General features: G+C 42.2%; 1 protein-coding gene across 4 annotated transcripts; it reads left to right on the forward strand.

Annotated features, from left to right (window-relative positions):
• The first annotated feature begins 4,580 nt into the window (after positions 1–4,580).
• LOC109878259 (B-cell receptor CD22-like) lies at positions 4,581–14,219 on the forward strand. 4 transcript variants are annotated; one of them, XR_004208245.1, is made up of 12 exons: positions 4,581–4,691; positions 8,572–8,649; positions 8,940–9,287; positions 9,451–9,663; positions 10,276–10,545; positions 10,780–11,043; positions 11,147–11,410; positions 11,614–11,701; positions 11,780–12,170; positions 12,417–12,497; positions 12,630–12,722; positions 12,817–14,219. XR_004208245.1 is itself a non-coding variant. In XM_031818445.1 (12 exons), the coding sequence occupies exons 2-12, from the start codon at positions 8,595–8,597 to the stop codon at positions 12,835–12,837; spliced, it is 1,737 nt and encodes a 578-aa protein (XP_031674305.1). In that variant the 5' UTR covers positions 4,586–4,691; positions 8,572–8,594; the 3' UTR covers positions 12,838–14,219. The 4 variants fall into 4 exon arrangements, 2 of the variants coding, with proteins under 2 accessions (XP_031674305.1, XP_031674306.1); XM_031818445.1 differs by having other exon boundaries at positions 4,586–4,691; positions 12,131–12,170; XM_031818446.1 differs by having other exon boundaries at positions 4,645–4,691; positions 8,579–8,649; positions 12,131–12,170; positions 12,817–14,218.
• Positions 14,220–17,520: the final 3,301 nt, after the last annotated feature.

The raw sequence follows: 17,520 nt of genomic DNA on the forward strand, positions 1-17,520 counted from the left end.
TTCACTCGTCGAGTGACAATTAAAGAAAAAAAACGACATTGATGAAAGATGTGAATCCCTCTACTGGCAAAGACAGACTGTATCTAGGAACAGGCTTTGCCTGTTCCTCTCTGCCCCTGTTCCTCTCTGCCCCTGTTCCTCTCTGCCCCTGTTCCTCTCTGCCCCTGTTCCTCTCTGCCCCTGTTCCTCTCTGCCCCTGTTCCTCTCTGCCCCTGTTCCTCTCTGCCCCTGTTTCTCTCTGCCCCTGTTTCTCTCTGCCCCTGTTCCTCTCTGCCCCTGTTCCTCTCTGCCCCTGTTTCTCTCTGCCCCTGTTCCTCTCTCCCCCTGTTCATCTCTGCCCCTGTTCGTCTTTGCCCCCTGTTCCTCTCTGCCCCCGTTCCTCTCTGCCCCTGTTTCTCTCTGCCCCTGGCCCCAGTCCTTTTTTGACTGCGTCCCTTTTCTCCACCCTTCCCGAAGTGTGCACTAACAATCACCATTCACACGCAGAGGCAGTGTTAACTGAGTGGTCTCATTTCAGGTGGAGAGTTCAGACCCTGTGAAGAAGAAGAGAGTCTCACTAACAGGTGACATGAACACAATTGTCTCAGAATGATTATTTCTATTCACTGAAATGACCCCAGTTTAACAGTGTATGTGTGTGTTCTCCTCCAGAGAAGGGTATTCAGTTGTTTAAGCAGGGCCAGTACTCTCAGGATGTGGACATGTTCTCTGAGGCTATCCACTGTTACCCCAAAGACCACAGATACACAGCACCTTAAAGCTTGACCTCTAACCTATGACCCCAAACACCACAGGCACACAACATAAAATACCACAATACTCACAAATTAGATTTGTGTAATCTTGTCCAAACTCTCTCTCTCTCTCTCTCTCTCTCTCTGGTTCTTTGGGAATAATTGATACAGCTAAGGGTGTTTGGAGATCTACTCCTCTGACTCATCACATGCTCAGAAGTCCATCCAGGTTTCTCCTGATTGGCAAAAGTGATGCTTCCACAAAGGGAGTGCACTAACAGGGTTGAAGGTCACTATCTGAGCTACTGTGAACGTGCACAATGCTTTGTGTGTGTCTGTCTATCAGAATTCTGACTCTCTCGCCATCTCTCTTCCTCTCCCCTCCCCTCTTCTCTCCAGCGGTATGGTGAGGCAGAGAGGGCCATGTAACAGAGTGGAGGCTCCTCAGAGGAGGAAGGGGAGGGACATCCCCTTTAGTGAATTTAAAAAGTTATCCTTTTTAGATGAAACTATGTAATCAAATAAATGATTAAAACACACTATTTTGCAATGAAGGTCTATAGTAGCCTCAACAGCACTCTGTAGGGTAGCACCATGGTGTAGCTGGAGGACAGCTAGCTGCCGTGACCTGGTACATTGATTTCCATACAAAACCTAGGAGGCTCATGGTTCTCGCCCCCTTCCATAGACTTACACAGTAATTATGACAAGTTTCAGAGCATGTCCTCCAACCTGTCAGAGCTCTTGCAGAATAAACTTGCAGAATAAACTGACATTTTGGCATTTTGAAAGCATAAGCTGCAGCTAGCTAGCACTGCAGTGCATACAATGTGGTGAGTAGTTGACTCCGAGAGAAAGACAATAGTTGAACAGTTTTGAACAAACACAGAGCGATAGATCAAACACCCTGCTCAAACAGAGGGATGCTATATTAGCTAGCTGGCTATGATGATCCAACACAACACTGGAACTCTCCTTCATTTATTTGGCGTGGGCTACGGCCAAACTGTAGCCTGTGTGGAGTTGGGTTAATAAAACGTACATTCGTAAACTCAATCCTCTGTCTGGACAATTGTTCCTTTATGATCTGGCCAGGTCATTGCACTATGTTGACTAGGACATTACTTTAGCTAATATGGTGACAACGATATAGAGTGTGTGTAGTAGTTTGACTTGGAAAGGTTTTTCCGCCTGGTCACATACAGCTGGTGTGTTGTACATTGCTACTATAACAACCTCCACTCTTCTGGGAAGGCTTTTCACTAGATGTTGGAATATTGCTACAAGCATTTCGCTACAGCATTTGGCTAACACCCGCAATAACATCTGCTAAACACGTGTATTTGACAAATACAATTTGATTTGATTGCTGTGGGGACTTGCTTCCCTTCAGCCACAAGAGCATTAGTGAGCTTAGGCAGTGATGTTCGGCGATTAGGCCTGGCTTGCAGTCGGTGTTCCAAAGATCCCAAAGGTTTTCGATGGGGTTGAGGTCTGGGCTCTGTGCAGGCCATTCAAGATCTTCCCCCCCGATCTCAACAAACCATTTCTGTATGGATCTTGCTTTGTACACGGGGGCATTGTCATGCTGAAACAGGAAAGTGACTTTCCCAAACTGTTTTCACAAAGTTGGAAGCACAGAATCGTATAGAATATCATTGTTTGCTGTCGCGTTAAGGTTTCCCTTCACTGGAATTAAGGGATCTAGCCTAAACCAAGAAAAACAGCCCCAGACCATTATTCCTCCTCACCAAACTTTACAGTTGGCACTGTGCATTGGGGCAGGTAACGTTCTCCTGGCATCCGCCAAACCCAGATACGTCCGTATGACTGCTAGATGGTGAAGCGTGATTCATAACTCCAGAGAACGCGTTTCCACTGCTCCAGAGTCCAATGGCGGCGAGCTTTACACTACTTCAGCCGACGCTTGGCATTGCGCACGGTGATCTTAAGAAATGGAAACCCATTTCATGAAGCTCCCGACGAACATTTCTTGTGCTGAAGTTGCTTCCAGTTGTAGTTCGGAGCTCGGTAGTGAGTGTTGCAGCCGAGGACAGATGATTTCTACACGCTACTTGCTTCAGCACTCAGCGGACCCCATTCTGTGAGCTTGTGTGGCCTACCACTTCACGGCTGAGCCGTTGTTGCTCCTAGACGTTACCACTTCATAATAACAGCATTTACAGTTGACCAGGGCAGCTCTAGCAGGGCAGAAATTTTACAAACAGACTTATTGTAAAGGTGACATCCTATGAAGGTGCCATGTTGAAAGTCACTGAGCTCTTCAGTAAGGCCATTCTACTGCCAATGTTATGGAGATTGCATGGCTGTGTGCTGGATTTTATACATCTGTCAGTAATGGGTGTGGCTGAAATAACCTAATCCACTAATTTGAAGGGATGTTCACATACTTTTGTATAGTGTATGTGTCCCAAAAAAAACACATTTTGTTATATCTCCTAGATATAGGACAGTCACTTCAAAATATTATGTCTTTTTTTAATTTAGCCATTTATGAATGTGTTACTCAATGTGTTTATATGGGCTACAGCAGTAAAGGACTAATTCAATGTTTTATAAAATCATTTTTATGTATTTCTTTTTTTTACCAAAAGGGGTACTATATTTCAAAATCAAATAGCTAAATGATCCATGGTATGACCACCTTAAAACAATTCCAGATGTCAGCTAGTAGAACCCCCCCAAACGGCTCAGACATTTAGAGGTTCAGAAACCGAGTGTCAGAGGGAGCAATGACCAGCAGCAAAACACACAAATCAAATCTAATTGTATTTGTCACATGCGCCAAATACAACAGGTGTAGACCTTGCTGTGAAATGGTTTACTGACAAGCCCTTAAGCAACAAAATAATAGATTTTTTAAATGATAAAAATGATTTAAAAAATGAATTACACAATAAAATAACAATAAAGAAGCAGCAATAAACAATTACATGAAAGATTAATCATTGTCATTTAAAAACACGCATCAGTCAGACACAATGGGACACAATAATCCCAGACAGACAGACAGATTTAGCTATATGGATGTCAGGGTTCACTTTGGGTCCATTGTTCTGAAGATCAGTGAGCTGAAGACATCTCTTTCACACAAGAAGTGGATATACAGAGCAGCTTGCCTTGGCCTTGGCCTAATGACAGCTCACTATTGTCTGTTGTTTCTAGCTAGCTAATGTTGATAGCTAAATGACAGCTAACTAACTAGCTCTCTCGCTAACTATGGGGTCTTGCTGTAATTCAGTGGCAGCACATCATATTGTTCACAATCCAGTACATTCAGAGTAGCTGTGTGATGCACCAAAATGCTTGTTTATCGGTGAATAACAGCCTCTTCATGTAGCTAACAAGCTAGTTGAGATCACTAGTTCACTCAATTCAAACGCCAGTTCAAGTCCCAATAACACAGTATTTTTACGTGCATGCCTGGTTTATTCTATATATATTTTTAACATTTTCAAATGTTATTTTACCTTCTATTTTGTATGTTTTCATTGGACTAGTAGGGACATATGAAGCCTGGAGGCTGCAGTAATGTTGAGATGTCAGTAGGGAGAGCTCTAGTCTAGAACACTGGAACCAAAGATACTCCCCTTTCATCTGTTCTGGAACCTTCAGTACCAGCTGATGAGGAGTGATGGGAATGGGTCACATGTTGTCTCTTGTAAAACATGTAGGTCCACTCCTCATATAAAGAAATGTAACTACAGTATGCTGACTTTAGACCATTTTCTATTTAGATACAGTAATATCCCTTATGTGACATGCTGTTCCTGCATGTTAATGGCCTGACGAGGCTACTTTAAAATGTGTCAACCACAGAACTCACACATTGGCTACGCTTGCTTCTACTAACACTTATAGTAGACTACTTCTTGTTTCCACACAGTGACAGTAAGTTGACTAACTGTTCAAGACCTCTCCCCTTCACTTCACTCTGTAAGTACGCTTGACAATATCTTGAAATATAGTTTTAGTTTTGATGTTTTTAGCCAAACATCACATGACTTCCTGTATCTTTGTACTTGTTGGTTTATTTTGAACTGTGTTCTGGTTGTAACATCAGGGCCTGTATTCATAAAGTGTCTCAGACGGTCCATATAATTATGATCTAAAAGGCTAAACTGATCCCAGATCAGCTCTCCTACTCTGATACACTTTGTGAATACTGACCCTGGACTGGGGTTTCATGGCAAATGCCAAACGTCCTGCACGATGTTGGGCTGTAAGCACAACCCCCACCTGTGGACGTCGGGCCCTCATACCACCCTCATGGAGTCTGTTTCTGACCGTTTGAGCAGACACATGCACATTTGTGGCCTGCTGGAGGTCATTTTGCAGGGCTCTGGCAGTGCTCCTCCTGCTCCTCCTTGCACAAAGGCGGAGGTAGCGGTCCTGCTGCTGGGTTGTTGCCCTCCTTCTGCCTCCACGTCTTCTGATGTACTGGCCTGTCTCCTGGTAGCGCCTCCATGCTCTGGACACTATTTTGACAGACACAGCAAACCTTCTTGCCACAGCTCGCATTGATGTGCCATCCTGGATGAGCTGCACTACCTGAGCCACTTGTGTGGGTTGTAGACTCTGTCTCATGCTACCACTAGAGTGAAAGCACCGCCAGCATTCAAAAGTGACCAAAACATCAGCCAGGAAGCATAGGAACTGAGAAGTGGTCTGTGGTCCCCATCTGCAGAACCACTCCTTTATTGTGGGTGTCTTACTAATTGCCTATAATTTCCACCTGTTGTCTATTCCATTTGCACAACAGCGACAAGACAACACATTCTAAGATATTATAAACATTCCATATAGAATAGTCAACATATTGTTAACATGGTTCTGTATTTAAATAAAAGTGGAAATGGGTGACATTTTGTCAATTTTAGAAATGTAGGGCCCATTTTAATACAGTAACCTCCCTTCTCTGATGTGCTGTTCTGGTCATCATGCATGTTAATGTATTAAAGAGGAAGGAAAGGACAGTTCTGTATCCGCTACTTGGGTCCTAACTATGTAACAACCACAGAACTGACACTTACTGTCTGTCTCCACACACTATCCTTCACTTCACTCTGTAAGTACTCTTGACAATATCTTGAAATACATTTTCTGGTTATTTGTTTTTAGTCATTTGTCATATACTTGAGGGTAATGTATCATTTTAGTTGTCGTTGTGTTTTGGTTGTTACATCAGGGCCAGTATTCATAAAGTGTCTCAGTGTAGGAGTGTTGATCTACATAGGGATGAGATTATTAACCAGGGTAAAAAAGACAAGCAAACAAACATTTGAATCCCTGCTCAGTGTGTGGACTCCTGTGTGTGTGTGTGTGTGCGTGTGTGTGTGTGTGTGTGTGAATGACACAGTGGATTTATCTGAGGGCCCTTTAGGACCAGACTGACAGGGAGTAGGGTTGACATCTATACTGTGTAGGATGTGTGTTTGACCTTTTCTACATCCACATCAAACAGCTCTCTAGACTTTAATACAGACCCCATAGGCCTTATGAGCCTTCCCTGCAGATGCTTGTTGTATATTTGTAAGTGTGTGTGTACGTGCGTGCGTGTGTGTGTCTGTCTGTGTGCATACGTGTGTTTGTGTGCGAGTGTGTGTGTGCATGTGTGAGTTTGTGTGTGTGTGTGTGTGTGTGTGCATGTGTGAGTTTGTGTGTGTGTGTGTGTGTGTGTGTGTGTGTGTGTGTGTGTGTGTGTGTGTGTGTGTGTGTGTGTGTGTGTGTGAGTCACTTGCTATTCATTCTCACAGCTTGGGGATAGGAGCTGTTGAACCTGGACTGAAGTAAATAGTATTAACATGAGACACAGTGATGGTGGGTTGTGTTTAGGAGTAGTATTAACATGAGACACAGTGATGGTAGGTTGTGTTTAGGAGTAGTATTAACATGAGACACAGTGATGGTGGGTTGTGTTTAGGAGTAGTATAAACCTGAGACACAGTGATGGTGGGTTGTGTTTAGGAGTAGTATTAGCCTAAGACACAGTGATGGTGGGTTGTGTTTAGGAGTAGTATTAACATGAGCCACAGTGATGGTGGGTTGTGTTTAGGAGTAGTATTAACATGAGACACAATGTTGTTGGTTTAGATAAAATGCACATTCGACTTTATAGAATATGGTCCTCTGTACCTCAGTTGGCACGTAAAGGGATGCACATATAACTAACTGTAAGTCACTTTGGATAAAAGCATCTGCTAAAGGACATTATTTATGGACTGCAGACTACAACACACTACACAGTCAATACAGCAGGCTATGGTGATGTTCATGGATGCCTCTGATAGATTAAGATACTACTAGTACTGTACAATAGAGGAGGCTGGTGGGCAGCGCTATAGGAGGAATGGCTGGAATTAATGGAACAGTATCCATTCATTCTATTCATATTACTGCACAAATGAATAAGGACATCAGGACTGGAGGCTGCAGTAATGTTGAGATGCCAGTAGGAGGAGCTCTAGTCTAGAACACTGGAACCTTCAGTACCACTTTGATGCAGCTGATGAGGAGTGTAAATTGAATGTGCTTGTTGAATCGAATGAATGACATCATTGAACTGACCAAATGTGAATGGAACTTTGACCTGTTCCATGTAGAACTCAGAGGGTCAAGGCAACACATTCTAAGATATTATAAACATTCCATAGAGAATAGTCAACATATTAAGATGGTTCTGTACTTTTAATGAAAAGTGGAAATGGGGGACATTTTGTCCATTATAGAAATGTAGGGCCCACTCTAATACAGTAACCTCCCTTTTCTGACACTCTGTTCTGGTCCTCATGCATGTTAATGTCTTAAAGAGGAAGGAGAGGACAGTTCTGTATCACATACATGTGTCCTGACAACTTTACATATTAGTCAATCACTGAACTGCCACTCACTACCAGTCAGTTAACGCACTGTACAAGACCTCTCCTCCTCTTCTCCCCTTCACTTCACTCTGTAAGTACTGTAATTACAATAAAATATATAGTTTTGGGTTATTTGTTGAATATATCTTGAAATACAGTTTTAGGTTATTTGTTTTTAGTAATAAGTCATATACTTGAGGGTAATGTATCATTTTACTTGTTGTTATGTTTTGAGCTGCGTTTTGGTTGTTACATCAGGGCCAGTATTCATAAAGTGTCTCAGTGTAGGAGTGTTGATCTACATAGAGATGAGATGATTAACCAGGGTAAAAAAGACATGTAAACAAACATTTGAATGCCTGCTCAGTGTAACACTGCACTGTTTGCGTGTGTGTGTGTGTGTGTGTGTGTGTGTGTGTGTGTGTGTGTGTGTGTGCGTGTGTGAGTCACTGGCTGTTTAGCCTCACAGCTTGAGGATAGGTGCTGTCATTGAACCTGGTGGTCAGTCTTTAGGCTGCTGTACAGCTTGACGGACTGTAGAGGATTGAACATTTATCCTTCTATAAATGGGGTTCTGAGAATAAAACAGCTTCAGAACAATCAATGTAGAAATATGTGTTTACAGTACTACAGATCTGTTTAAAAAGTGATTGGTGATGATGATGACTTTAATGTATCCATTAGGAAATTATTTTTGCATCATACTTCATGTCATCTTAAGTAGACAGACGTAGACAGACATGCAACACGTCACACACATTACATACATAGTGCAATAGACTTACAGACAGACAGTATTCACATAGACAACCATATAGCACAATACAACACAACACAATATGAGCCTGGTTCATTTTCAGTAATGAGGCCCTGTACCCCATTTACAGTTTCTACTTCAATGTATCAGGTGGAGTTATTCACCAGCTATAGAGTGAGTTGTTGTTTATGTTTCTAAGACTGCAGGGTGGGAGATGCAACAATGTCCTTGAGAACAGCAGGAAGTGTGTTGGTGGTATTTCTCTGGTCTGTGACAGGTATGGTCTCATTCATTACTTGATATGTTTGTCAATCTACAGACATTTGTAAAATATTAAAATTACATTTGTGTTTTATTATTCTGTTGTGTTCTGTTAGGAGTCTCCAGTTCACTTCAGTAGTTATCTTTCACACCTCTCTTACCTTACTGATTGATGCTTATGTGTTTTCTCATCACACTCGACTCAACTCAGCAACTATGGCAACAAAGTATGGACAAACCCTACAGTCAGTGTGAGCCAATTGGCAATGGCTTAATGTAATACCCTTGTGTTCTGTGACTGTTCAGCGGTCCTGGGGCAGAATGGCTGGAGTGTGACTTACACCACTCAGAGAATCTGTGCCTTGAAGGGGTCAACAGTGAAGCTGACCTGCTCTTTCAGATATCCCAGAGGTCATAAAGTCACATCAACCTTCTGGTTCACTAAAATGGAGGCTGGTATAGAACCTGAAGATATAGGTCAGAACCAAGAGTATGCAGGTCGTCTGGAGTATCATGGGGATAAGAAGAAAGACTGTACCCTGAAAATCACAGACCTGAGAGAGAGAGACTCAGCTACGTACACGTTCAGATTTATAACAGATCAGACAAGAGGGAGATATTATGGCGATCCTGGAGTCACTCTGACTGTCACAGGTACAGTTACATTCAATATAGTTAAACTGTTGATTTCCATTTAGATCGTGAAATTGTCTTGGTTTGTGTTTATGTCTGTGTAACATAGGATTTATTCCATCTTTGTATTAGAGTGATAAGTCAGTGATAAAGGGATTTACAGTGATATTGTTTTTTTCTCCAGGTCTTCAGGTGAAGGTGACTGGTGGACATCAGGATAAGACACTGACCTGTAGCACCACCTGTACTCTGACTGACAACCCCACCTACATCTGGTACAAGAACGGACACAAAGTAAAGGAGGACACCTCCAGCCTGGACTCAGACTCCTTTAGTGATACAGACAGTTACTCCTGTGCTGTAAAAGGCCACGAGGATCTCCACTCTCCTGCAGTGTGTAAGTGTGGACTTTTTTATACACATTTCATATAAATACAATTTGGTTCAGGTCGAGACTTTTGTCAATAAATCAATGAATATTGATCATTATTTAAAAACGATGGTTTTCACTACTGTAAACTGGTTAACTAGTTGTATTCTACTTCATAAACAACATCAGTGTGTACTGGAAGGTATTGCAATAAAATATTTAGGAGATGTTATATTGTATTTTTGTATTTAAGGTCAGAACTGTTGGAGTGTGACTTACACCCATCAGAGTATCTGTACCTTGAAGGGGTCAAAAGGGAACATATCCTGCTCCTACACATATCCCAGTTATCATGAGATCAAACATGCTTTCTGGTTTACTAAATGGTCTGGTCTGAAGGCTGAAGATCTGAGCTCAGTGCCAGGTTATGAGGGTCATATAGAGTACCTTGGGGATAGTTTGGTATATTAACATTGGAGTGACAGATATTGGCTCCACATGATACTTGAATGGATCATCTTCAATAAGAGGTTGGTTCTAAAAGTCATTGTGTGGAAAATTACATTTGTGGAAAGTTTGTGTAATATTTTTACCTGATTTAATATGTACGATTTTTAAATCCACTGTCTTTTACATCAGATGGACCAAGGAACACCTCAGTGTCAGTCAGTCCTTCTGGTGAAATAGTGGAGGGCAGTTCAGTGACTCTGACCTGCAGCAGTGATGCCAACCCACCTGTGCAGAGTTACACCTGGTGGTACAAGAAGAATGGAGGTGAACATCAGAGTATGACAGGACCACAGCATGTCTTCAATCAAATCCAGTCATCTGACACTGGAGAGTACTACTGTGAGTCCCAGAATGAGATGGGGACAGACAGGTCTAGGACCATGAACATGGATGTGAAGTGTGAGTAAAGTACAGCTCAGTGTTTGAATGAGAAGGTAGCAAAACAATTATAACTAAATGAAGTAGTCCTGAAGTACAACATCTCCAAATGTGTATTTATTAATTTTATTAACGTTTTGTGTAAGTTAGAGTTTTAGATAGTTCTCTGACTTAACAGATCATTTATTTTTGACATGACATATCATTTGTAAATATACTACTGTCCTATCCGTCGGACAAATTCTCCTTTACTAGATAACCCAAAGAACACCTCAGTGTCAGTCAGTCCCTCTGGTGAAATAGTGGAGGGCAGTTCAGTGACTCTGACCTGCAGCAGTGATGCCAACCCACCTGTGGACAAATACACCTGGTACAAGAAGAACGTAACCTCACCAAAAGCATCAGGACAGAGTTACAGCATCACTAACATCATCTCTGAGGACAGAGGAGAATATTACTGTGAGGCCCAGAATAAATATGGACGTCTCAACTCTTCTTCTGTGTTTGTGGACGTTCAGTGTAAGTTCACCTCATCTTTTAATCAGAGGATCACATTTAAATGTATATTTCAATAACAAGTAAAACACTATTTAATACACTGTTGTTACATATTGTCCACCAGATGGCCCAAAGAACACTTCAGTGTCAGTCAGTCCCTCTGGTGAAATAGTGGAGGGCAGTTCAGTGACTCTGACCTGCAGCAGTGATGCCAACCCACCTGTGGACAAATACACCTGGTACTTTCAAAACGAGACTTTTCTAAATGGATGTGGACAGATCTACAACATAAGTAACTTCAAGTCTAAGGACAGTGGACATTACCACTGTGAGGCCTGGAATAGAAAAGGATCTAGGAACTCTACAGCTCTGATGATCATTATACCAGGTGAAGTTTCATCTTATATATTTCAATACAAAATTACATTTCAAGCTATTATTAATAGTTATACATTGGCCTATTGTACTTTGTTTTATAATTATATATCGTTGAGATTAGATCAGTTAACAAATATTGTATTATTGTCCTGGACTATGTTTATGTTCAGTTTATTATATGCCAGGGCTCATATCATCCATATTTTAATTTAGGTAAACAAACAGTTCTGACTGCAGCTGTAGGAATCATAGTGGTTGTTCTGGTTCTCATCCTCTGTCTCTCTGGACTCATGTGGTTCAGGTGAGAGATTCTTTTAAAGATTATTTCACTCCAACTCTTTTTTATGAAATTACTTTGTTCATTGATTGATTGATTCAGGTGAGTGAAGAAGGGAACATTGATGTTTGTATTATTATTTTATCATATCACTGATTTGTTATTAACTTCATTCATTCATTCATTCATTTATTTATTGTCCCAACGCCCTTAACTGAAGGTTAGAGCGTTGGACTAGTAACCGGAAGGTTGCAAGTTCAAACCCCCGAGCTGACAAGGTACAAATCTGTCGTTCTGCCCCTGAACAGGCAGTTAACCCACTGTTCCTAGGCCGTCATTGAAAATAAGAATTTGTTCTTAACTGACTTGCTTAGTAAAAAGAAACTGTTAAACTGTATTAGTAACAAATCAACTTCCAGTAGAGAGCAGAACTCACTCTGTTCCTCATTACAGGAGATCCACAGGAGGAAGTGATGCCACAGCAGACACACAGGTAAATCAGTTACACCAGGACCCCCACCCACAACTCATCAGGCTTTGATTCAGCTGTGTAGTGCTAGGGCAAATAACAAAACGTGCACCCAGGGGGGTCCAGCTCTGAGTTTAGGAAACCCTGAGTTACAACCAATTCACTGTGTCACTACAGTCTCTTTCATACTATTTTCATTGTTCTCTCCCTCCCTCTATCTCCCCCCCCCCCCTCTCTCTCTCTCTCCCCCCCCTCTCTCTCTCTCTACAGAGTGTCCGTCCTGACTGTAACAGTGACACGTACACAGCTCTGAACATGAGGACCATGTCCTCTGACTATGACACTTTGGCAGTAAGTCTCTTATCATTCATTTAGATTTTTGTTAGTGTGTTTGTGTTTTATACAGTACTTAAATGGGTATAGAGAAAATTATGGAAAGACTAGTGTCTCAATGAACTCATGCCTCTCTGTCTCTCTCTCCAGAGTGTCCATGCTGACCCTACCAGGGACCCCAACAGTGACACATACACAGCTCTGAACATGAAGACCAGGTCACCAGAGTATGACACCCTGGCAGTGAGTTTGCGTGTGTGTGTGTGTGGCTGGTATGTGTGTGGCTGGGTGTCCATAAAAATGATGTAAAGTGCTCAATCAGTGTGTCTTCTTTCAGAATGTGAGACTCTCCCAGTGACACATCCCCTCAGATAGATGCTGAGCCCTCCGATTATGAGAACGTAAGAGAACTACCATGGACCCTGGACTGAAGAGAACCACCACAGAACCTGGACTGAAGAGAACCACCACAGAACCTGAATTGAAGAGAACCACCACAAAACCTGGACTAAAGACAGCCCCCGCAGAACCTGGACTGAAGAGAGCCCCTGCAAAACCTGGACTGAAGAGAGCCCCCGCAGAACCTGGACTGAAGAGAGCCCACCGCAGAACCTGGACTGAGGAGAGCCACTGCAGAGCCTGGACTAAAGAGAGCCACTGCAGAACATAGAGTGAAGAGAGCCACCACAGAACCTGGACTAAAGAGAACCACCACAGAACCTAGACTGAAGAGAGCCACCACAGAACCTGGACTGTAGATCTTCGGCACTAAACCAAAGAAAGGCCTTACATCTCTATTATCCTGCTGTCATATCTAGAAGTGTGAGGACAGACACCGAGAGATGAGAAGAAAGTACAGGGAGTGAACATTTAATAAATAACAGACATGAAACAAAACACGGACAGTGTCTGGACAAGGGAAACAAAACACGGACAGTGTCTGGACAAGGGAAACAAAACACGGACAGTGTCTGGACAAGGGAAACAAAACACGGACAGTGTCTGGACAAGGGAAACAAAACATGGACAGTGTCTGGACAAGGGAAACAAAACAACATCAATGCTGACAGGGGCATCAAACTGAGGAATAGACAGATTTAAGGGAGGCAATCAATAAAGTGATGGAGTCCAGGTGAGTCCAATGAAGCGCTGATGCGCATAACGATGGTGACAGCTGTGTGTAATGATGGGCAGCCAGGGAGGGGGAACGGGAGCAGGCATGACAAGTAGGTTTTCCAGACCATTAGTAATTATGTAAATGCTGGAGTTGATTTCTCAGTCCTTGACATTATAATGATGTAGATTGATAATTAATGGGATAGATTATGCTTCTGCTATTTTCTATGGGATTTTGCCTTTTCCAGATTTTTTATAACATAAATATCTGTCTTTTCTCGTGTACATATTTGTTTACTATCTATAGTTTAGACTTTTCGATGTTTTTATTACCTAATGTTCTTTTCTCAGTGTCTAATACGGATAATATTGATAACAGTTTTTGTAATGTGTATCTCTCTTGGACCAAGGTGCTCTTGAAATGTACAAATGATCTACTTTGTATTGTTGTCAGACATTATTGTGCAACAGCATTCATGAACGTGAATATTAATAACATAATCACACTTGTTTTCTTGTGACATTATTCATTATTACCTCCTTTAGATAAAGTGTGATTCAGTGTAATGTATGCATCATGTTGTAAATTAGCTCACAATAAATACAAAATATTGTGTGAAATATTACAGTGGTCTTTATTGTCTGTTGAAAATCTTAAAGATGAATTTATTCATGTTTTCCACAGTACAGTAGACAGTTATTATAATATTGAATGACATCATTGGTTTTCAAGCTTTGAAGGCGAGTCGAGATTGACTCATCTTCAAATCACCTTGTATGATAAATAACTACTCAAGATTAATTGCAGATCAGTCAGTCACAATTTACCCAGGATACATCAGGGTTTTGAAGCTCTCGAACGCGGCCTGTGATAGCGAGATGTGAGAGCAAAATTGCAAGATTATGTTATAATACTTTTATTGCATCAAATGGTTGTTTTCTGCAACATAATAGAGGAGTGTGTTTTCTACTGAGGATGGGCCTCTGGGAGAAAACACTGACAGGAGATGTATGATGTCTTTTGGGTGATTAAACCTAAAGAGACCTCATTCCAGAGCATGAGTTAATGTTTCTGTTCTACAGTTGAGAATGGAAGTTTACATACACCTTAGCCAAATACATTTAAACTCAGTTTTTCACAATTCCTGACGTTTAATCCTCCTAAAAATTCCCAGCTGTAGGTCAGTTAAGATCACCACTTTATTTTTAGAATGTGAAATGTCAGAATAATAGTAGAGACATTATTTAAGCTTTTATCTCATTCACCGTTGGTCAGAAGTTCACATACATTCAATTAGTATTTTTTTATGTAACTAGACAAGTCGGTTAAGAACAAATTCTTATTTTCAATGACTGCCTATGGACAGTGGGTTAACTGCCTTGTTCTGGGGCAGAACGGCAGATTTTTACCTTGTCAGCTCAGCGATTCGATCTTGCAACCTTTCGGTTACTACTCCAACGCTCTAACCTGCCGCCTTCCACAAGCTTCCCACAATAAGTTGGGTGAATTTTGGCCCATTCCTCCTGACAGAGCTGGTGTAACTGAGTCAAGTTTGTAAGCCTCCTTGCTCGCACACACTTTCAGTTCTGCCCACAAATTTTCTATAGGATTGAGGTCAGGGCTTTGTGATGGCCACTCCAATACCTTCACTTTGTTGTCCTTAAGCCATTTTGCCACAACTTTGGAAGTATGCTTGGGGTCATGGTCCATTTGGAAGACTAATTTGCGACCAAGCTTTAACTTCCTGACTGAGATGTCTTGAGATGTTGCTTCAATATGTCCACATAATTTTCCTCCTAATGATGCCATCTATTTTGTGAAGTGCACCAGTTCCTCCTGCAGCAAAGCACCCCAACAACATGATGCTGCCACCCCCGTGCTTCACGGTTGGGATGGTGTTCTTCGGCTTGCAAGCCTCCCACTTTTTCCTACTCATCTCACATATATTACTGTAAATACCTTATTAAGGGCAGTGATACAGACACAGTAGTGGTATGTGATGGAAAAATTTAAAATCTAGTTTTTCACATCAGAGGACATACACTACGACAAAAAGTATGTGGACACCTGTTCGTTGATTATCTTATTCCAAAATCATGGCCATTAATATGGAGTGGGAGTTGTCTCCCCTTTTGCTGCTATAACAGCATCCATTATTCTGGGAAGGCTTTGCACTCGATGTTGGAACATTGCTCCCATTCAGCCACAACAGCATTAGTGAGGTCGGGCACTGTTGTTGGGCGATTAGGCCTGGCTCGCAGTCTGCGTTCCAATTCATCCCAAAGTTGTTAGATGGGGTTGAGGTCAGGGCTCTGTGCAATCCAGTCAAATTCTTCCACACCGATCTCAACAAACCATTTCTGTATGACCTTACTTTGTGCTGAGGAGCATTGTCAGGCGGAAACAGGAAAGGGCCTTCCCCAAACTGTTGCCAAAGTTGGAAGCATAGAATCATCTAGAATGTCATTGTGCGCTGAGGCATTAAGATTTCCCTTCACCCGAACCATGAAAAATCGATCAAGACCATTATTCCTCCTCCACCAAACTTTACATTCGGGCAGGTAGTGTTCACCTAGCATCCTCCAAACCCAGATTCATCCTTCGGACTGCCAGATGATGACGCATGATTCATCACTTCAGAGACCGCGTTTCCACTGCTCCGGTCCAATGGCAGCGAGCTTTACACCACTCCAGCCAACGCTTGGCATTGCACATGGTGAATCTTAGGCTTGTGTGCGGCTGATCTGCCATTGGAACCCATCCACTCTTCCCATCAGGGAGACTCTAGTCCAGTGTATGATAACGTCGCAATCATGGCCATGAGCCCTACAGACAACCCCACAGACAACCAGGATGACATTCACTACGCCAGCGTCCACTTCTCTCATTCCAAAAACCAGGAAGTGCCTCTGTACTCCACCGTCCAACTGCCTCAATCCCAGAAACAGGAAGAAGATGTCCAGTACTCTGCTCTGAAGATCAACAGCTCCACTGCTGACACCTGGTGAGCATATTCTGCATTAATGTCATTCATATGCTGCTGCTTATTGTAGGAGATGTCATCAATATGCAAAACAGTTGACCCCTAGTGACCACTAGTGATATCCTTTCCTAAAACTACCAACCCAACAATGGACATCTCAATACAATTACTATGACATGTCTATAACAAGGTAGTGATGTGATGATGATTTTCTGTCTGTGTTCCAAATGGCACCTTATTCCCTATTTAGTGAGCCCTATAGGCCCTGGTCAAAGCTAGTGCACTATAAAGGGTATAGGGTGCCACCATTTGGGACGCAATTATTATTACATTTCTGTTTCTCTCTCCTCATACCCACAGCAGCACAATCAGCTGAGGAGGACTCCTCTGTTCTCTACAGTACAGTCAACAAACCCAGAACCAAGAAGACCTGAACACAACAAACCCAGAAACAAGAAGACCTGAACACAACAAACCCAGAACCAAGAAGACCTGAACACAACAAGTTAAACCAAAACATTGTACACTATATATTAAAATGTATGTGGACACTCCTTCAAAGTAGTGGATTTGGCTATTTCAGCCACACCGGTTGCTGACTGGTGTATGAAATCGAACACACAGCCATTCAATCTCCATAGGGAAAAACATTGGCAGTAGAATGGCCTTAATTAAGAGCTCAGTGACTGCACGTCAACTGTAAGTGCTGTTATTGTGAAGTCTAAACGACTACGAGCAACAACGGCTCAGCCGCGATCTGTCCTCGGTTGCTACACTCAGCACAATAACTGTTCTTCGGGAGCTTCATGAAGTGGGTTTCAATGGCAGGGCAGCCCCACACAAACCTAAAATCACCATGCGTAACGCCAAGCGTCAGCTGGAGTGGCTTAAAGCTAGTTGCCATTGGACTCTGGAGCAGTGGAAACGCATTCTCTGTAGTG

This window comes from Oncorhynchus kisutch, unplaced genomic scaffold (assembly GCF_002021735.2).
Source record: "Oncorhynchus kisutch isolate 150728-3 unplaced genomic scaffold, Okis_V2 scaffold1391, whole genome shotgun sequence".
NCBI lineage: Eukaryota > Metazoa > Chordata > Actinopteri > Salmoniformes > Salmonidae > Oncorhynchus > Oncorhynchus kisutch.